General features: G+C 40.6%; 1 protein-coding gene across 1 annotated transcript in view; it reads right to left on the bottom strand.

Annotated features, from left to right (window-relative positions):
• Positions 1 to 18970, bottom strand: part of erf (Ets2 repressor factor) — a 47234-nt gene extending 28264 nt beyond the window's left edge. The window contains exon 1 of the mRNA XM_085261989.1: positions 18185 to 18970. Coding sequence (XP_085118115.1) covers positions 18185 to 18206 — 22 coding nt within the window. The 5' untranslated portion in view covers positions 18207 to 18970. The remainder of the gene's footprint in view (positions 1 to 18184) is intronic.
• Positions 18971 to 22456: the final 3486 nt, after the last annotated feature.

Here is a 22456-nt window from a genome sequence, read left to right as displayed (position 1 = left end):
ACAGAAAAGAAGAAGTAACGTGCCTCAACGAGTGTCATCAAGCCAGATCACAAGGGTCTGCTTTCATTTCAGGGAGAGGGGAAAGAGGGATCGATCAAAAGAAGCGGAAATTGAACATGCAACAAAAGTGAATCCCTATTAAGTAATCAAAACAGATTAAATTAATCTCATTGAAATGTCCGCTACAAGTAAATGTACGTATTTACATTCGGACAAATCCATGTAAATTAGGTGAGTTATTTAAATAAATAAATAAATAAATAAATAAATAAATAGCCCATTTTGCTAATTTTAGATAATTATATTATTTTACTAAAGCTAAAATTCACAATTAAACCAGTCTTATTTCCCAGCTGTTCCACATATACTTACAACACTGAGTCATCTTACTTACTTAACAGAAGTCTGAATTTTCCTGTTATTTTAGGTCATCTGATTAACAAAAATGTGACTGATGATAAGCTGATGCTTAAAACAATTAAAAAAAATAATAACAGTTTTATTACAATTACGGTAGTTTTTCTTTGGGGGAAGGCCAACATTTATTGAATGCAGGAAAAACCCTTGACCTTTACTTCATTTGAAATCCAGTGTGATGGTGGTGTACTGAAAGTACAAAGTTACATTACTTTTGAAATGCTTATGAACCTGACTGCTCAACCACTTATAAAACGTATATGTGAAGCGATCGATGGAGGCCACAGTGGAGCTGGAGTCACTTGCAGACTGGTGGTGGTGTTACTGAAGGGAATTTAGTGCAGTGGAGGGAGAGAGAAGATAAATATCTGTTTAAAATTTGGCTTCTGTGTTGTGGTTTGGTCACCAGACTACTTTCATTTTCCTCCAACACACAAACGCGCACGCACACAGAGCGCGGCAAGGCTAACAGCACAAATCTGGTGACTTTAGCTATTGGACTCGACCATGTGTGTACATTAGTGTGCATGCATCTATGCACACAACCGCACACATACACGTGTCACCGCAGCCCAGAATAGGTCTGCAGCTCCAAATTCAGGGAGCCGGATGAGTGACTCATTCTCGTAGTCCCTGCCAGTCAAACTCCATCTCCTCCTTCCACAGCCCCAACCACCCCCTTTCCCTTTCAGCATCTTTCCATACAGACAAGGAGGCTCCACTGCTGATTACAACAATGCTAAAGGTTTATTTTATGGATGCGACAAAAAGAAAATAAAGCAATGAAGAATCAACAAACTGCTCCTCTCTGATTTTCCATCTGAAATAAACATATTAATATCCCTAAAGCCATAAAACTTTGCGGAGTAGATAATGATGCCAAGAGCTAATCAGATATGTGTGTGCATGTCTGGAAAATTATTAACACCTGTAGTTCAAAGCTATACATGTGTCGGCTTCTATAGCGACTCCTTGGGATACATTTTTACTACACTCTTACCGATAAGAGATTTAACATGATCTAAGCCACACTTGGTTAAGCTCCTTATGTGGATAAGGAAAAACTTCCATGCCCAAATGAAAAGCTTGTCCTGGACTTACTATACAACAGGTGTCATGCACACCGAGAGAGAGCCGGGAGCAGAAGAAACAGTACTGGACAAATAAATTAAAAACTGAGATTTAAACCAAACTGCACATCAAACCAACCTTCTATTACTCTATTACGGTCATTCGCATGCTTCTCAGTTATTTGTGACCGCATGGACTTGTTCGTGGAGAATTTACATTACATCACCAACTAAGCATATGCTCCATGCAGCAGACTTCAAAGCAGTATAACACAAATGACTGCTTGGCTGTCCAGCTGCCCATGTCTGCAACAGTTTTACACCTCAAGTCCGGATATCTACAGGCATCTCCCACATAAAGGGTACTTACGTGGGCTACCCAGGTATATTAATCACTGTTCAAGACTGGAGTTGGCATGTTGGTTAGAATCCAATTCAATAGGAAACACTGTCTGATATCAACCCAGCACGGACACCAATTCAGTGTCACTACTTTTTTGTCCGCACGTGTAAAATGTGCCTAGAGAGCTACCGCCAGATCTCTGTAACATTTATCCAAGCACAAAGAGATATCTGTGCTCAAATATCATTAAAATTGTGATAAAGTAAAACAACAACAGGACTCAGAAGTGCGTGCCACAGCACCTCCATGTAGTTACAGAAATTGAGAGGTAGATGATCGTCCTGCTTGTTGGACTGTCTGATTGCAGCAGCTTTATCTCAACGCCATGATACGATTGTTGCTGTGATCTGGTGCTATATAAATCAAATTCAGCTGGACTTGCGTTATGATCCACTACAGTCAGTGAAGATTAAAAAGTTTTAAATGCAAATAAGACTTTGAGCTACTCTGATAATATTATCACAGGCACTGACAGTCTGGAGAAAATCTACCCAATTCACCTCAAACTGCTCCTGAACCTCAGCCACACAAATACAGAAGTTTGCTGAACAGAAAAAGTTCTTCTCCATTTTCTTCTTAACCCGAATATGAACATTTGACATCGATGCCAGACCCAGACTTCAGCATTGGCTCACATCCTTTATCTACCACTTGTGGCTCATAGTACAGTCAGAGTGACAGTAATTCACTCTGGACGAGTGTGTCCGTGAAATTCTTAAAAAACTCAAAAAAACAGCCAGCATGGGACTTTCTACATGTGTGACGTCTGGGAGGGTTAGTCAGCCTTTCCTCATTGGCAGAGTCACCGCAGTCTTAATTCCTCTTTTGCATTAAAGTTGGATCTTCCAGTCTCTAGACAGAGTGGCTCGCTCCCTGTGTAAAAACATTAAAAGACAGAGGCACGACGGCGTCACCGCAGGGAGATGGCAGCCCAAATGAGCACGCCATGCTCACGAGCTTTAGTGAGAAAATTAGAAGAGTGTGTCTGTGTGTGCGTATGTTAATGCAAGCCAGATATCACCCATTTTCATGGCATGTGGGGGGTCCAGGCCCCCTAATAAAGTGTGCATGCTGTGAGTGGGCGGGATGACTGAGTGTCTGTCTGAGGGACTAACTGACTTTTACGTCTCAATAAAACAGAAACCGTCTCATTCATCACTGCCTGTGGCCCCGGGGGTTTCGAGCAACCTTCAGGGACACTGAATGGGTCACATGAGTTACCAGAAGAACAAGGACAGCACTTTCAACCTAATAAATTTTACATGCAAAAATGATACTGTTATTTGATAGTTAATGAGTCAGCATTCTTTCTCACTTAGATCATTCTTTTCATTATGGCTCATTGGTTATATTGTCTGAGGAAACATACACAAACCTTTTAGACTGCCAAGATCTTTAAATAACTGCGCTTTAGGTTACCGAGTTTGTGTGCTGCTGGTGATAAAGCTCAAAAAGAACAAACTTTATAAAAGTTTATGACCTTAACGATGGCACTGGCCCGATCAAATGGAGCCTTTCTTATCACCAATAAAATTTAACGTCTACCTTTGAAACAGAGAACGGGACAAGTCCAACCCTGTGTTCACCTTTAAAGTTTTGGCAGCTCAAAATGCACAAACCTGTTAACTGAACAGAGGCCAAGACGATGTCTGAAATCACTCATGCTTTTATATACTTAACATTAATAACCACAATGGCTCTGAAGATAATCTACTGATAGGAAAAAGTTAAATAAAATCTGTTATCAGGGTGTCTACAGATAAGTTCAATTTAAGACTTCTTAAATACCTCTTGCAAGAAATTTCAGTTTCTACTGGCTTACAATGGGCCTTTGAGGGTGATCACACATGTAAGCTCGACTGGGCTGGTCTGTGTCATCTTACATAACAGAAGTTTGTTCATTTTCCTGTTATTTATGGCCATTTGATAAATGATAGTGTATATGATGTTCAAGTAAATTAAACCACCATTGGTGGATTTTTGTGGAGTCCTGGTGATTTTCCTCTGATGGGAGGCCAAAACCTCTGTGGTGGAAGCCAACAATTATATATGCAGGTAAAACCCTAAATTTAAAACCAAACTTGAAATGAAAATATAAATCAAAAGGGACAAAAGAAAATAAACCAAACAAAAACAAGTTTTCCAAGTAAACAAATGTTTCAGTTCAAAATGAACCGTGTGGTAAAAAAGTCAAAATATTTGGTTAAGTTTAGGAAAATTATTCCAAAAAATATGAATTTTGTCCCAAATCATAGCACTTTGTCCTAAATTTGAAACACTTCCCCCACACAGGGCACTCTGCTACATTATCATTGCCAGATAATGGGTTAGACTGCCAAGAGTAACAGTCATTCTCAAGCCAATAATCACATCCAATAAGAAGGCCCTATTTCCATAAGGCCTTCTTCTTGTGGGTTTCCACCAGTCTATTGGTAGCTCACTAGTGTACAGAATAAACAGAACCCAATCTAAACCAAAACCTTGGTGGCGGAGGATATTTAAGATTTTTTGATGTGTAGTGGCTGGGATGAGAATTAGGACCAATTCCAGGGCCATTTTTCCCATCTGGAAAATGTTAACATTGCCCTTTTCAGGTTGGAAAGAAATTGCTGCCCAAAGTGAACGTCTTCAAATATCTCAGGGTCTTGTTGATTGGGGGTGCAGAATGGACAGACATGAATAAAATTTTAAATATCCATTAATGTGCATAAATGCAGATGTTGCACTGATCCGTTGTGGTGAAGCTGAAGAACTTGATTTTCTTGATTTGCAGTTCTGCCCTCATTTATGACCAAGAACAGTGGAAAGTGACAAAGAATGAGATGGTGGATACAAGGGGCGGAAATGAGTCCAGACACCCTTATCTTCAGAGACAGGGTGAGGAACTCAGACATTCGGGAGGGGCTCAGAGTAGAGCCGCTACTCCTTAACATCAAACTGAGCCGGTCGAGGTGGTTCATGCAGCTCGCTATGATGCCTTCTGGGTGCCTCCTCAGTGAGGTGTTTCAGGCATGTACAACTCAGGAGATCCAGATGCACGAGGACACGATGAAGAGATTACGTGTCTTGCGTGACTTTTGAACACCTCAGTGTCCCCTGAGGAGAAGCTGAAGAAGATGGCTGGAGATTGGGAGATAAGGGCAGATAACTGGTGTCCCCATGACCTCTTTCTCTAAAGGCCGTTTAATCAGCTCACTGATACCACAATACACGCCCCTTCTCCCTAAAAATTAAAAAGGCTGAACAGGCTTATTCAAACTTTAATGCTTGGCTTTGTGTGATCTACATGTATGAAGGGAAAACAGCAACACTGTGTGCTGGAAATTCTCAGAGACATGACTAAACCTTTTAAAATGTATTCAACCTCAACGTGAGGCTGTTTTCACACCTCTGTTTAGTCTGTTTAAATCAAACTCATTTCCCCCCTGCTCCATTTCGCTTGTGCAGATGTGAACATGGTAATCGCACAGGTGCAGACTAATACAACTGCACCGAGCCCGTTTGAGGAGTTGGTGTCGGTCCAGTTCCAAGCAAAGTCCAGAGCGATCCAGCCTCAGTCTGACACTCAGCATGTTCTTCCTTTATTTAGTTTTGTTGCTCCTGTCCCACACAAATCTGACCAATAAGGAGGCTGAATGTGCCACTTGGTTTGTAGTGACGTATTTTGGTTTACTTGGGAGTTTGCTTGGAATTGGTTCTGTGTAAAAAGAAGCAAAATCACAGAAAAAGCTACAAGTTCACAAACTCAGTGACTGCTTTGGACCAGAATAAATGAACTTAATTAACAAACTAGGTGTGAAAACAACCAAAGACAAGTTAATGCTTGAAAGCCTTTTAACAGTAATAAGGTTTTAGAGGCATAGAGAAACTATTGGGAGTTTAGCCAGAGGAAAAGGAAAAAACATTTGCGCACATGCACGTTGTTCTGATCCTGCTGTTGTGCACAGTCAGCCCCAAAGACTCATTGTTAGCAAGGAAAACCGTGATTAAATGCGGCTTTAAAGGGTGATTAAAAGAAGGTGCCCTCTGTTGTGCTTGATCCCAGCAGATTCCGGATAAAAATACAAACAAGCTTCAAGCATGAATGCTAGTGTTACATCAGGCTGCTCAGCCAAACTTTCTGTTACATGTATAATGCAGCCAGTAAACTTGCCCCTCCTTCTTCAGATCATTCATCCTACATCTTCTCCTCTTCATCGACCTCTCCGTGGTTTGATCTGGCCAGGGGTGAGATGTGTGCACAATGCCTTTTAGCCCGACATTGTGCACATTTGAGGCAGGGATGGAGAAAACTGTAGGTATGTTTGTTATAGAGGTTCGGTGAACTTTTGTTATCGTCTTAATGTAGGTGAGGGGGAGAGACAGAGCGTGCGTGTATATCTCCACTGTGTGGGCGTGTGTGATGTGCAGTACGAACAAAGTTTTCAGGCTATTAGCCTTTAGGCAACACAAACATCATATGTTTTAGCTCACACAGTGTCACATCAAACATCAATGCTCCACATACAGACTCCCAGGACAAGTAGCGACAGCCAGGCGAGAGAGAGAAAGCCACAGGATTCCCAACAGACCGATAACTAAAGCAAACACATCGGAAAAGTAAGACTGTGCTCTGCTCGCGCTCCCTTTTGTTTTCGGGCTCACTTTTTTCTCCACTCACCAAAAGATTTCTAGAGTCTGAAGGAGTCAGACACAACCTTAACTTTATGCTGCCAAAATGTTACACCACTCTCCTTTCCGTTGTTTCATCACACAGCGACACTGCAACGACTGCAATAAACTGGTAAAATCAAAAGCCACTGTCTTTAAACCATAACTTACCATGCTGCTTTTATACTAGTTTATACTATTGGTTTTATACTAGACTGTCACCACAAAAGACAAATACTATAAATAGAAATTGCACATAAAGGGGTAAACAACATCTTAGAAATAAAGCAACTAAAAGCCACTGAAATCTAAAATAACTGCTTGTTTCTGAATAAATCCAAGGTTCGTGACAGCAGATAATTGCTGCATAAACCTGTGTTTACTTTAAATGTGGATAAGCCCGGACTAACTGTTGGGCACCTCATTGCACATTTAATGATAATAATTAAAAAGAAAAACCTGCAAAATGCACAGTAGGGGATAAGGATAAGGATGGCTGCCTGTCTTTGCATGTATTTATCACAAACACACTGAATGTGATGAGAAGTATTCGTATACCTACTAAGCCAACATACAGCTAACGCGCTGCTGCCTTTGTCGTGAGTAAAGACGATCCTTTTCATTACGTGCTGCTAAGAAATCATTAAAGACCAGCTGGAGGAAACAGTTCCATTCATGCATAAGAAATATGTCCTTCAGACACAGCCAAGAGCCAGCTCAGATGCTTCTTAGCTTGGGATTTAATTAATCTGAACACAGTGACTCTTTTACAAGTAATGATTTCTGTGTTTACTATAAAGACTACAGCCACACTGTCTTTTTGCCATGCACATGCACTCTTGTAGAAGGTGCACGTGCATCTCAAATCAACAATTTTGTGATGCTGACTCTGTTACTTTTATGTATTTTTCTTTACACTTGTTGTAAAAAGCTGGAAAAGACAACATATTTTTAAGATCATCAGACAAAGCATCCCTAATAATCCTTCAGCATGATCAGGGTACTTCTTGGCTTAAAATGGGGCTTCGGGGGTGTCTACACACAAAAGTTTAATGGTCTGAACACAGCTATGACAAAGAGTCTCAGCTCTTAACACAAGACTGTGCAATGTGCTGCTAATACTATAAAATGCACTTTAAAACAGAGAAACAGAGCTGCATGTAGAAGGCTGTCTTTCTTGCAAATTCTACCATTTTTGCTCAGTTTTCTAAATTTCTTCAAATGTCTGCAAAAAAACCTGTGAATGCAAACATACTAGTGATGCATTCAGGGGTGGTCAGAAACTTAAAGAGACCACATTTGCTGAGCGGTGTGAGTAAGAAGTGTCCCTTTCTTGAGGTCTTGAATAGTTGATTTGTGGGTGTGCCAAACCTCTGAGGTTAGAGCCATGCACAGCTGTTTGAATCAATGTCTGGCTCCTCTGTAATGACCTCAGCAAAGCACCACACAAGAACTCGGGAGTTTTGGAGGTGTTTTTAATAAACATATCCAACAAGCCCGGTTTGTAGGATTAGCACTGGGAAAAGTACCAGGGTTTATATTTGTGAGAATATGAATAAGATTAGTACTGAAGCTGTATAGGTCACACTGTAAATCAGGCAGTGTGGGATAAGGAGAAAAAAAAAATCAGGTGCTATACCAGCAGGGGCAGGGGGCAGGAAAAGTCTGGCCTGCATCAACCCAAAGTCCAAACACCACAAAACCAGATGGAGCTCTTTCCTCACTGCAACCTGTTGCAGAGTTTTTCCCTCGGTGGCTCTTAAGGTGGTCTGAAAAAGTGTCTCATTTGCTTTACATCATTTGACAACTGCTTTATAAATTAGCACTGATTCTTTTCTCTTTTTTTCCTTACTCTAGACTTTCCGCTGGCACCACAGCTCCTTTCCAGTGAATGCCACTGCTGGATTTAATACATGTCAATGCTCCCACTTTATTGTAAAATAATAGATGTTGCCACCCACTGTAGGTCACTCTAATTGCTTGAACATAACCTGCCAAGCTACCTCTAACCATGCTTCTTTGTTAAAACAGACTCCCTAAAAAACAGATGGCATCTGGTGGACATTTTTGCTCCAACACCAACTTGGTTGTAACTATTTTACTGGCACCGGTAATGCTGGCAGTATTATACAGAGCTATACAGGACCACACCTAGTCTGTCCCCTTTGTGCAGTGTGCAGAAAGCAGACCTACCTCTATCCCTCTGGCCATAAATGACACCAAACCAGCCAGGGAAGCCTCCCATTCCTCTCATTCTCCACGAACCACAGATGATAGCCATAACACACAGCATGACTCTCCACACCTCTTTAAGTCGAAATGACTCCAGCCAAAACAGCCACTGACAAAACACATCCCTACCTCCTCACCTTCTGTCTTTCTCAGTCTCCAAAAAAGCTTCAAGGGAAAATGATTTGTCTGCACTTATATAGATAAATAGTCATATCACTGCTATAAATATATAAAAGATATCAGCTTTTCATTTGGTAACTAGTTGCAAATACTGATTAGCTTCTAAAATGACCTATTTTAGCAATGGCACAGCTGATTCACATTGGTTTAAAATAGTTGGCGTAGAAACATTAAAAAAAATTAAATTACTGAACTGTGGAAATTTAAATGTTAAATATGAGAAGCCTAATTATGGAATAATGACCCACACACCCAAACAAAATCAAACTATATAAAATGCCAAAAGAATTATATGCATGTTTTCAAGTTTATGCAAAAGAGATTCACGGGCGTGTGTGAGAACATGAGTGAAGCCGGAAAGCTTGTATCCTGTCAGGTGCTCCAGCGATAGCTGTCCTGCTACAAAACTCTTTCTTATCTGCTCGGTGAAGTGAATCGTTGGTTCCACTTGACCTGCTTCGTCTTTTCATCTGCCCCACTGGGGGTCAGCTGTCAAGGAGGCAACACAAACTCACTCGATCATAAATGCTTACGGTTACTGAGGCTGACAGAGATGAGCGCATTCTTTTGAGCAACATGTGATACTATCTGTACAAATGTGCACTGATAAATCAGGAGACGCATGCACCATGTCTAAATCAGGTTAGTGATGAAAGCTCCATAACTCACTGAATGAGACTGTTTTTGGTGGAAGCAGGAGACACATGAAAGCAAAAGGTGTAGCCATGCTTTTTTTTTTCTCCTCAGTCAGTTCCTCACTTTGTGGATGGTCTCAACTCCACTATATTGAACAGCAGGCATCTGCTCTGAAGCCTTGATGAGCTTTGTGTAGTAACAGATGAGCCAGGTTCTGGTTAGATAGACTTTCTAGGTTGCAGCGGATCTCCAGAGAAGACCTAGCACTGCCGCCACATGATGGTCTGTTAGGTGGAGTTAGAGTCCCTCTGACCGACGGCAGGACTACAATATCTTGAGAATAGTTAAACGATATCAAAGATTTCCACAACAGTGACATCATCTCTTTCCCAGTGAAGGGGGGGGAAAAAAAAAAAAAAGTCAAAAAACATCAGTTCATCCAGTGGCTACTGGAGGTCGACTCCCAACGTGAATCAATCCCCACAGATCCACATTTTGAAATGTTGAACTTTTCACTATTCAAGCATGTTTACAACCTTCTACAAAAGATAGTTTTGGTCTGGATGGATAGTTGATAGCTCATAACTCAACCCTTTCTTCAACATATCATTCTTTCTGACTTAAAAATATATATCTGGAGCCAAAATTCGAACACTGAGGATTTATAATGTAGAGTTCAAAACCAGCGGGTGATGTGACAACATTCATCTTTTATACTGTTAAAGCAATTAGAAAAAAAACAAGGTTGATAACAACTAAACTGGAAACCTTTGATGGGTCACTGGCGACTTGGTGGGTGTTAAGTTAATATACCAATTAAAGCTAGTCTGTGGCAATCACTGACTGAAATTCTGATATTAATATTAATTGGACAACACTTCAGTGTTTTTCTAAGGTTACAATTTCACATGAAGCTTAAAACTGTCAAGAAAAATAATTGGTGGAGGGCTCCATTTTACAATTCCCTGCAACCACTGAACATGCTGTGGCGTCACCTCAAGATATTTTTAATATAACAACAGCATCTGACAAGCTAAAAACAAGTCAGCCAAATAAAATTTCAACATATATGTCAGATAGTAGCATCAGCCTCTCCATCACAGAACAGAAGGGTCTTTCAAATCACACCAGTTTAAAAAGGTTAAAAAACAAAACAAACAAAAAAAAAACAAAAAACCGCACACATTGAGGAAGAAATGTATCACTGAAGAGAAGAGAACAATTTCTTCTCCGTCAGTAGCCTCAATAAAACATAATACAGAACAGCCCCGGAGGTGCAACAATAATTTATTCATCTCCACAGGAAATGTGTTTGGTTGATTGTTATAGCTTTCCTGCCAGCATGTACAGCCCACAGCTGCACTTTACAAGTTCGAGCACTGAACTACAGGTGCTGTTAGAAATCGCATGGGAACTGTGGGAGATCATTACCTGCAGGAGGAGGAATCAAAGGAGGTCCACATGAAGTTTAAAAAAGAATGAAAATTATCAGTGTTTATTTTAAAAAAAGTCACCTTTATAGCGCAACATTACAAATTGTTGATTCCTAAATGGCTTCACAGTACAAGAGAATAGATAAGGCTTTTAGACGATAAAGCTGTTACACAACAACCATCACCGAGCCCTTAGGCAAAGCAATTAAAAACCTCCTAAAACTTTAAGCCTGGTTGCTGAGATACAAAAAAAAAAATCTATAAGAATATGCAGACCAATATATTGATTGATGTTGTTTTGTCTGTTTTCTCTCATGTATACATCCGTAATCAAAAAAATGATCGATACAGCCACAATTTATTCACCACTCAGGGCTGGAATTTCGTTTTGGGATTGCAGCTACTGCACAAAATTTAATCGAACCCTGCATTTACGATGAAGTAAATTCTCACAATTACAGAGATCTCATAACGTTCTGACCAAAGTTTGCACCAGCAGTGCTGCAGGGGTGGACTGACACCTGACCTGGATGACACCTGGCATGCTTTTTCTGTGAGGCTCTCTGCTGTATCAGAAATTCTCGCTCTCATACAGAGACAAGCTTCAAAGATGTGCACTTGGAGGGATACTAGCTAAAAATGTAACTCTACTTTAACTATCAAGGAAAAAGAGCAGGTCCACAGATAAGTGACAGGTAACATTACCATCATTAAGGCAAGATAAGTCCAAAGACAAGTTTAAGGCTCGAATGCATTTGCAGTTTAAACTTAAAATGCTTAAATGAGCTGCTTGATTTGTAAAATATAGGACAGGAAAACAAACAGTGCAACCATGGAGACAAGAGGAAAAAAATCCACTAAAGCAAAGACAGAAAGAGCAGAAAGTACAGCAATGGCATAGTTAAACACAACCTGAGGTAATAGGACAATAAAAATTTATTTCAGGCATGGATGTCTGTCAACGCTCATCTCTCAGACTGTCAGGTTTTCCTGTGTTTGAGCGTTCTGTGTTTGTTTGGCCAGCATGTCCCAGCTCGAGCAACCTGTTGTCTATTATCTACGCTTTGTATGGGTCACTAAAGCCACTGTACATACACACCTCCAGGAAAAGAGGCCCGCCGTAACATCGAGAGATGATCACAGCAAAGCTGACCTGAGCTGCCTCTTGACAGCACACCAGAGAAATGTTGACGTCACTCTGCTGTGGTTTTTCCAGGGTCTGCTTGCCCAGGCTTGGCTCAGCAGTAATCAGGAATGTGATCAGGTCGACTCAAGGGGCGACCCGATCACTCACAGCAACCACATAATGGGAGGAAAATGAGAGAAAGGTACATCCTGTCACACCAGTATTTATGTTTTGGGGGGTTTTTTTGTAATGCCATTTCTCTCCAAAACATATTCTGCTTTTATTTAGTATCCACAGGAGAGACTGGCATCCAGTTTATTGCCCGATATCAGTCACACAAGAGCAAGTCAGGCAGAAATCACTTGCAATTATTTAACAGTGAAATTAATTGAACTCTAATATTAAAATGATTGTAAAGCCCATGTCACTGTGTGTTTATTCTGAGAGGGGCAAAAAAACAAAAAGGCCCCAGTTTGCTGTGGCCTTGTGATCCTTGGGAAGCTTGCACAGGAAACATAGGGGAGATGGACAGAGAGCTGAAGCAAAGAGCTAGCTGACACTTCCTTCACACGCTGCCATAAGTGAGAGACGCTTGGTGATCCAAGGACTAATGCAACTGTAGGCAACTGTTAAAAATCCTTCCACAGGTTCACCCACGTAAAACCATGTGCCTTACTTCTTTCAGCTGAAGCACACTGCAGTGGACGAGGAGTAAGTGACAGAAATCTCATTCACTGAGATTTTTTTTCCTTTCTTAAAAACGGTGACAAAGACGTCTGAAAGTTGGCTGTAATTTAGTTAATTAAAGCACCAATGGTGCCTCTACCACAACATTAAATCATTCAAATGCTAAGAACACATCATAGATGGTCTGATTTCTTACAGTTAAGCAGTAACATGAGTCTTTGACAGGTCAACAGAGTGAATCTCAGAGCTACAGACTCAGTTGTTTTTTAAAAGGTAAAAAAGTATTTGGATTTTTTACTATATGCTCTTGCAAACGTTTCACCATAGAAGCATTCAAGTTTATGACCCTGTCTGTCAAAATGACATACAATGTCTAGCGCGGCCTCTGACAAATCCCGCAGAGACAGGGCGTCTTAAGACTCAAAGTGCACCACGGCGTCGCTATACATCAGCAGCCAGCTCCTCTTTTCAAACTTTCCCCGAGACAAACAACTGAGCCTCAACTTGTAGTGCAATTGTGCTGCCAGTAATTGTGCTGGTGCCAACAGTATAATTCAGTATAATGGTGAGACAGTAACACGACAGAGTCCTTCCCAAAGGAAACTAACGGCATCATTTTTTTAAAAGCAAAATGAGCCTGTGGTTCATTAGCTCCGGTCTAACCAGTGTTATTAGAGCTATTTCAATCTGCATAAAAAATGTCTAAGTCGTTCTTCCTGTAATTACAACGAGCTGAGTCAACTGCCCACAACCAAATGGTCTTCCTCAAGGGCAATTTGGACACGCTGGTAAAAGTCAAACACTCACTTTGTTGTGACCACATTAATGTCAGGTACGGCCGCAGAGTGACAGACATGTGGGCACATATACACACACATTAACACACACACACAAACACAAATACACTCAGTCATAAACAGAAGCCCTGCCCTTACCAGACTTAACACCAGCTAATTGCTCATGTATGGCTCCTTTCACTACACATATACACATAAGAGTGTGCAACAAAGCGTGCTGGCCTGCTGGTCCTCGCTGTCTACAGCTGTGACGTCTCAAATGTGGCGTGTTGTTGATATAACGAGTAACACAAGCGGAAAATTGGAGCTGGTGCTGGTGGGGCCAGACTTCAGACTTCCTGATAGGAAGAGAGTGGAGGTTGGCCCATGTATACATTTATATATAGATCATGGCTCCCATCTGGGGCCTTTAATATTGGCATGGGGCTCCTTCATTGGTACAGAAGTGTGCTAGAATGATGCTGTACCGCTTACTCCCCACTCAAGATGAAGAAATAATAGTGATCTGGTTAAAATTCAATCATCAGTGAATCATATTTCATGCAAGAAAACCAATAAAGCAAAATTCAAAAGGCAAAGCTGTCATACTGACATTTAAAGCGCTTTGACTTATTAAGCACACCAGCTAACTAACACATCAAGAAAACGTTCTACCCTGAAAGTTACCAGCACCTTTAAACGACTCAGTGAATTTGAGACAATTTCTCAAGAACTTGGAGATTTATTAGATAATATTAAAACATCCTTTTCCACTATGAGCGAAAAGGATTACAAACAAGCAACACTGTTGTCGCCGAGTCTGACAAAATGCCTTAGACCAAGCAAAAGGTATACCATTGCCTCAATGTCCTCCATTGTTGTTTTGTTCATGTCACATACAAATGGCGCTATGGGACTTCTGGACGCATGCTATAATGACCCCACGTATGTTGGGTGGTACTCGATCGTACTGGAAAATTAGTAGAGTTGGACCAAGCCGATCAAAGTAGGTACTAATGGAAAAGGGCTGTACGCGTAAATACGAGGGAGGAAGAATGTAGGTAGAGCACTGAGAAGTGAACGATTAAAAAAATCAAAATCACTTTTCCATGACTTCAATGGAAAACATCATGACAGACATGAAACAAGAGTTTCTAGACTTGAGGGAAAAAAGGATGGGCTAAAAAATGCTCTGCTGTTTTTAAAGTCCTGTAAAGTCCTGAAGATTGGTTTTTATATATAACAAGTGCTTTGTAGACAAAGTGTTCTTATTGTTTTGTTTCATGCAGGTAAAAACTATTTCCAATACCAAGAATGTAATTTTTAAGTAAAAAAAAAAAAAAATAGACAACAAAGTTCAGGCTTTCTGTGATAAAAGTCATGATAACCCTAAAGGCTGACACACAGCAACGTGGAGAACGCATACAAACTGAAGCTCATAGACTTTATTTACAGGTATGTCTAGGTTCTTCAGACAGGAAACAACTGTATAGGTGTGCTCTGGTACTTAAACCCATTGTACTACACCCTCTTCCCTCACAAAAAAAGAGGCCTTTAGACTAAAATGACCTACATCATATAACAATGCAAACGCTACAGACAGTGTCATTTAAACCCATGATTCCCCAGCTTTACTCCAGTCCCTAGAAACTAAAGGAAGTCAGCATGAATCAGACCATAAATGCCGAAGAGCAGGAACAACTTAAAAACAAGTCCAACAACCAGTGTGAACTCCTTTAAGCTGTTTGCAATCTTATCAGCAGAGCCAAATTAATAAATCATTCAGAAAACAGACAAAGGTAGCTATCTTTTTGCTGAATGGTTCAAACAGTCGTTGGTCCACTTCTTTTGAAATAAAAGGAAATGCAATGTAGCTTCGGCAATCTGATCCTCTGGATAATTAAAGTCTTTAGAGAGGGCTACAATGTTCAGACATCTGAAATAGGCCACATATGCTGCTCTAAAAATAAAGTGGTCACTGTTTAAGACTTTTAATTTCAGCACCAAAAAATACATTTCTTGCACCTGTTGAGCATTTTGTGCAGTGGACTGGCTGCTCATTGTGATTACATAAACTTATTTCAGCACGATGTTCAGATCCATATAGCTAAAGAGCACCCACTGGGAAAAAATGTTCACGTTATTCATAACTCTGTGATCCAAGAGTTATCTGGGGGAACAAAGAGATCTGAAAGTCGTATTTCTAATTATGATGTTGTGTTGTGGTGAGGCATTCCCCACTCAAACATCTATTATGGGAGCTGGATCCACGCCTGCCCTCGATTACCACAAAGCACTTTTGACTAAACTGAGTTTAAGAGCACCTAAATGCACAATGGAAGAAAATCATAACCTGTGAATGGAAAATCATAATAATCTCGCTGAAACTAGACATGTCGAAGAAAAATGAAAGGAATTTCAAATAGCAGGGCCTGAGATTTCTGGGTTAAACTCCATTTAAAGTCCCAGCAAAGGTGTTAACCGCACCGGATCAAATTCTCACGTGTCAGAGGGTCAGACAGGTTTACTTTCAAAGTGCCCTGCAGGAAACACAGAGCACATTAAACTAAACAATGACACAAAAATATGCAGCACTAACCAGGACAGTTAAAATATCTCAGCTAACAATCACCTCATTCCTATGTAGGGTGACCAGGTGTCCCACTTTAAAAATAAGTAAAAAAAATAATGTCCTCTCAATCCCACACATTAAAACAATGTCCCACACAGCATTGATATTTTAGTTTACGTAATATCATGTGCACCTGGGGAATTCGCTGGTATAAGCGATCTTATCTCTTATGAGATTGACGTTTTGTGAAGGATCCCTAACAAATAAAGACTAAAACTAGACTGAAATGTGTGGCTGAAAGAGTTGCGTGGTCTAGATATGCAACAATCCAATATATCGGCCCAATCCTAACTGACGACGCTAGATTGGTCACTGGAAGCAACTTCCTGATCTGCAGGCTGACCTATTCATTTCAGTTTTGTTTTGTGATGAGAAATTTGAAGAGACATTTCTTAATGCCAAACCTGTTACCAGCAATGTTTTTTGTGTTGTTTCTTTACTTAGACTTATCAGATCACCCTCACACACATTCTCTCTGCCCCACATTTACGGTGTCTGGATCTGGTCACCCTTATCAGTTGCACCCTTAGTTAAGTTCCCAATCCAATTATGTAGTCACTCTTCACATTCCTCTTCAAGCTTTGATGTAGTGATAAGTAGAAATGTGGGTTGGCTTCGGCTTAAAACAATCAAAACACCTGGTTAGTAGTTTGCATTTCATCACTTCCTTGACGTTAAAGTTTGGTCAAAGCTCGGTAAGCTTTGGATTTTAAATGGCTCTACACAGAAATTCCCCATCTCAATTTCAGTGGCGTCAAACACATTTCAATTCAAAGTTGCTTTATTTTCTCAGCACTGCTCTGTCGGAGCAAGATGGGTCATAACATGTGGCCCAGCAAAAGGGCTCAATTTGGCCCACTGTAGAGTGTGAAAATTCACTGTTATTCTTTGTGTGGTCATGCCCACACTAACCACACAGGAGTGAAAGTGTGTAGAAAGTATTTCTAAATGTAGACCAACTGTTTGAATCATATATATATCTCGACATTGTTACTTAATTCGAACTACGTGCGATTTGTTTTCTGTTTCCATTGTGATGTGATGTTTTTCCTTTGTTATAGATAACCCAGAAAATTGATCAGAAATATGTTCTGTTCATTTTAGTTGTGTAGCAAGGGGTCTCTCTTTTTTCCCTCTGAAACCTCGACTGTGGTGAAGGTCAAGATGTCCATTTCTTACACATAAAAAGAGAAAAATCTGAAGGGGTGTTTCTTTAAAATATAGGTTACTATGCGGTATTACTGGTCTGGACCCGGAGATCAAACTGGGCTGCATGTGGCCCACCAACCACAACGAGGTGGTGTCTTTCCTCCACAACAATGCAGATAAACAAACTTATAATTACCGTTGGGAACCTCTTCCAGACTAGGTGCTGCATGAAAACTGTGGCTGCATCGCTATCAGTGCCAATGCATGCAGTGTTAATGACCCGTGTAGTCAAACTAACTCATTAAATTTGAAACTGGGTGCATTAACAAATTTCCCACGTGTGGGACTAATAAAGGTTATCTTATTGTGGCATCAACAATAAACCAAATGCAGAGCTCTTGTTACGGTGAACCTCGGCGCTGACCCCGACTCCTCACCACTGATCCGGAAAATTAGGCTAACTCTTACTGTAAATCTCTCATCTTCATTTTACCTTAAATGTTTTAAGTTTTCAAATAGCTCATTTGGGGATGGTTCGATCCTCTTAGACGTGTAAACATAACGGTCATGAGTGAGAGTCTTTCTGGGGTTATTAAAAACAATAACAAGAGGCTCGGATGGATTCTCTCTAGCGCCATAATTTTGTCACACTTTCCCTGGAGCGGAGAGTTTGTTAGCGTGCTAACCAGCCTTAGCCGCCGAGGCTAAGCCCTGTTGTTTTCATTTGAAGAACAGTAGCGGGTGATAAAAGTTTTTTATTACTATTATTAAGTGTGTTTGGGTGCTCACTCACCCGTGTCCGCCGGGGTTTTCATCTTTGTGGTCGTCTTCGGTGAGCCGCAGCCGCTTCGCTCACTTTCCCCGTCAACTTTTGAGTGTTTGTTGGCTAGCCCTTAGCAAAGTTAGCTAGCGAAGTTAGCAGCGACACCCCCACTCCTTCCTCCGGTGTTGTTCTCACAGGCGGCTTGTTAGAAGGAGCCTGCGCCGATTACGGGCTCCGCTTTCAACTTGAAAACCAGCCGCAAACTTCGCATGGAGTTTAGCGGTATAACGCGACACATCTACACCTGCCCAGAAACTTTTGCGCCGGAGTATTTTCGTTCACTTGCGGGGGTTTTGGTGCGGAAAAGTTGCCCCGAGTCTCAGGAGGGGGGGAAATCCAGCCGCCAGGGTCTGAATGGCGCAGGTCAAAGTTTGGAGGAGCCGTGCTGCTCAGAGCTGGAGCAACGGAATGTGACGAGTCTAAATGTTCATCCCGTTTGTTGCAGCCATGTCGCATGGTCGATTCCTCCTCCTCACCATCATCATCACCCTCCTCATCCTCAGCAACAGTCCAACAGCGGTGCTTCAGAGGCGAACAAAAGTACCGACTCCTGTTCTTTCTCCTTCCCTCAGACTTTTTCCACTCACTCAGACACTTCGTGCTCTCTCTCTGCCCCCCTTCCTTTGGCGGGGTGTCGTGTTTCGCTCTGCTCCTGCCACACGGGGCCGCCCACGCTGACCCACGGAGGGAGGGAGAAACTGAACGCCTACTTTGTGCCGAAGATCGTCTATGTCTATGGAAGATTACCTTTTCCAGGAAAAGCTGCAAGGTGGGACGAGGCAAAAAAAAAAAAAAGTCTGCCTGCCAGGGGCGTTTCCATCGTTTTTTTTTTGTTTAAATGTGGTGGCACAAACTGGATCACGTTACTCACGTGCCATATAGCAACTGATGGCCCATCAAAGTAGCACGGAAATAAACTTACGAGAATGATTTTTTCTTAAAAATTATATCCTGACACGAACATGACCCTCTGCAGTTGGTAGAATACAGCAATTTGTTTAATGAAAGGAGAAAAGAAGGAGGTCAACGGCAGAGAGCGAGGGCAGAAGGAGACAGCAATAGATGGGTGTGTGAGGACACTTAGATAAAACATAAAACTGTTCTTATATAAACCATCATGCTATCACTTTGGCTGCTTCGTGTTCAAACTAACATCAGGTATTTTAACACCTACTGCTTTAACAACCGCTCATTGTAGTGAATTAGAACAGAAATATTCTGCTCTGAAGCACTTTTTACTATAAGCCTCATTCTAACCACAGCTTTTTCATTCAATGTTCACCTCGTCTAACTGTCTCACACACACCGATACACAGTTCAGGTTCAGAGGAACCAAGGGTCAACCCACTAACCTTCTCTACATCCTGAGGCACAGCCACTCTATATACAGGGGGGAATAAAATCATTTGATAGTATTTGATAGAAGTCTATTTGCATGTCATTGAGTGACTACCCAGCCAGAGGAGCTTGTTAAAGATCTGATGGCAGCTGGGAGCACAGTTGCAAAGAACACTATTGGTAATGAATGGGACCATGTACCAAAAAATCTTGGATGAGGATCTTCTCCCCTCATGGAGAACACTGAAGATGAGCTGTGGATGAGTCTTTCATCATGACAATGAGATATGTGTAAAGCTGGTAACAAACTACAAGAAACATCTTACTGCTGTGCTTGCCTACAAGGGTTTCCCCACTCATTCAAATCAAATCAAATATTCAAATCAGCATAAGTTTTTCAAAAAAATCCAATGTAGTGAGCTTTAATGTAATGTGAATAAAGCATTCCATAATATCTGTGATGTATGTATATACGTCAAGAGTTTAATCATCAGTCACATTTCAGAAGTGGTTGGTGCCACCCCACGACCCCCCTCTGTATACACCCCTGTGAATTATATGTAGCAAACACTTTAAAAGCATCTTAAAGGTGTGTACTGAATATTAGCATCACCAAAGTTGATAAAAAGTAAAACATGCTCTCAATTTAACCTTTGGCTCCTGAATAATGGTGACTTTCGACCTTTTGGTGAACAGTCTGTGTTGAGGGTGTGTGGGATCTTTGAGGATGGAGGCAGCTCTCCTCTGGACTCTGCGATGGTAGATGCTCTGCAGAGAGGGCAGCAGAGTCCTGACGATCTTCTCCGCAGCTGTTATCACTCACTGCAGACGTTTGCGATCCATAGCACCAGTGCTGCTGTACCGTGCAGTGATGCAGCTAGTCAGTGTGCTCTCCACAGTGCAGCTGTAGAAGCTGCCGATGATCTTGGCTACTCAGTGCACAGAGTATTAATATAGCTCATATAGTGCAAAACATCCCACAATGCCCTGCAAAAAGTGACGTGCGCCCACTACACCACCCAGGCTTGATGCGCTGCTCTTAAGAAAAAGTGATGGACAGACGAGAGGAATGAGAGCGGTACATCATAACATAAACTGGCACAGCGTACGTTTTATGTATCAACAGAAAATATACGACACAGTGGATACAACATGCTGATTTTGATTCATCATTTTCACTTTAGTTTAGTTTCAGTCGGCTTCCAGTGTGGGTTTGCACCTTTCAGTTTACATTTATCATTTGAAAAAGTCCAGTTTTAGATTTGTTTTTGTTATTTTAAACATTGGTTTTAACCTTTTTTTAAAATATTATAATTTGGGATTCGGGATGTTTATCATGTAAATATCCCAAATCCACATTTGCTGAATATTTTCTTTTAGTTAGTTTTGCCCCTTTACAAAATATTTCAGCGTGTTCTTTTTTTTTTTTTAGAAGTCTTGTTTTTATTTCCGTTTCAGTCATCTAAAATCATCTGCCACACCTAGTTTTTGTTTCAGTTTGGTTAATGATAACCTTGAGCTCATTTTATAGTCCATTACAAAGAATTATCTATACGGGTAGGACATTGTGAATAAGTCACTGATTTTAAACATTGTCCTTCTACATGCAAGTCATACAACGGAGAAGTGATCATAAACACCTATTATTTGCAAAGTAATTTTGAAGATTTATCTAAACTAACTATAAATTGTCACCAGAGTGTAAAACCTGCATACAATCATATTCTTTGCATTAAAATGTGTACTGGTCTCTGTGTCACAATTGATAAGAGAACAAAACATCAGTTAAATCTGATCAAAAGTCTAAAAGTACCACCACCTATGTTATTACTGCATTTTCCATAGTTTTTAATTTAGGATTCTTAAATCCTGAGTCAAGAATCTTAAATCTTAGATTTATTTATGACGTCCCCTCCTTGTATCATCTCTGTTATAACTTTTAATCACTTCATGAACCGATCTTGAGTGACTTGTGTATTAGCTTATTATTTCTGAACTGTGTGTATGTTTGTTTAGGCCACAGTGACGTTTATTTATTTATTTTAATCACTTTTCATTTCATGTTGGTAGACAACCTGACAACATAATGCTCTATAGTTAAAAAAAACCCCAAAAAAACCAAAACATTTTTGGTTGTCTAGACCAAAATACAAAGTTTTGCTCTACAAGGGCCTGATAACCACTTATAAGGACATTATACTGCCACTATCCTATTGAATTTTAAAGCAAATATCCTCATATGGATCTCATTTTTCTTAGAAACAACAATCAGGAAAAAACAAACAAAACAAAACACAAAATTCTTTGTTTTTACATTTATCAGGTCCCAATCAGCCCAAATAGCAAATAAAAAAATAATTAAAAAAATGCATGCCATGAAAGAGTTCGGGTCTTAGGAGGTTAAATGTGTTTGATCAAGTACCTTAGACTGCATGTCAAACATGGATATGGCCACTGTAATGTCACCCATATTTCGATGACATCTTGCAGCCTTAGGCTGTAGCTTTCTACTTGATGATGATTGAGGCGTGGTTCTTAAAAACTGAGGGTCAGTATGTAAAGCAGCGACTTTTCACTCACAAGGTAACTCCAACATAAAACAGGCCCAGCTTTATCATCCCTTGTAACTCTAATGAGGCCGGATTTGACAAAATGTATTTAATTAAGACCTGCTGCTACATGCTGCCAACTCAACAGGAAAGCGTTTTCTGAGATCATAGAAATGAATGAATGCATTTAAATAAATAAGCCCAGAGGTCAATTACTTAGTCTTACATTCTTTTTACTATCAGAGGAGTCGCCCCCTGCAGACCTTTAGAAAGAATAATCAAAATAATCATCATTATTATTGTCATATCACATGCCATTGTTTCAACCATAAAGATCAGATGAAAAAAAATAGAC

Source organism: Mchenga conophoros, linkage group LG22, assembly GCF_057382185.1.
Source record: "Mchenga conophoros isolate Kocher_MC1m ecotype Shallow Benthic linkage group LG22, M_conophoros_male_GT1.1, whole genome shotgun sequence".
Classification (NCBI taxonomy): Eukaryota; Metazoa; Chordata; class Actinopteri; order Cichliformes; family Cichlidae; genus Mchenga; species Mchenga conophoros.
This window is presented reverse-complemented; position numbering and strand designations above follow the sequence as displayed.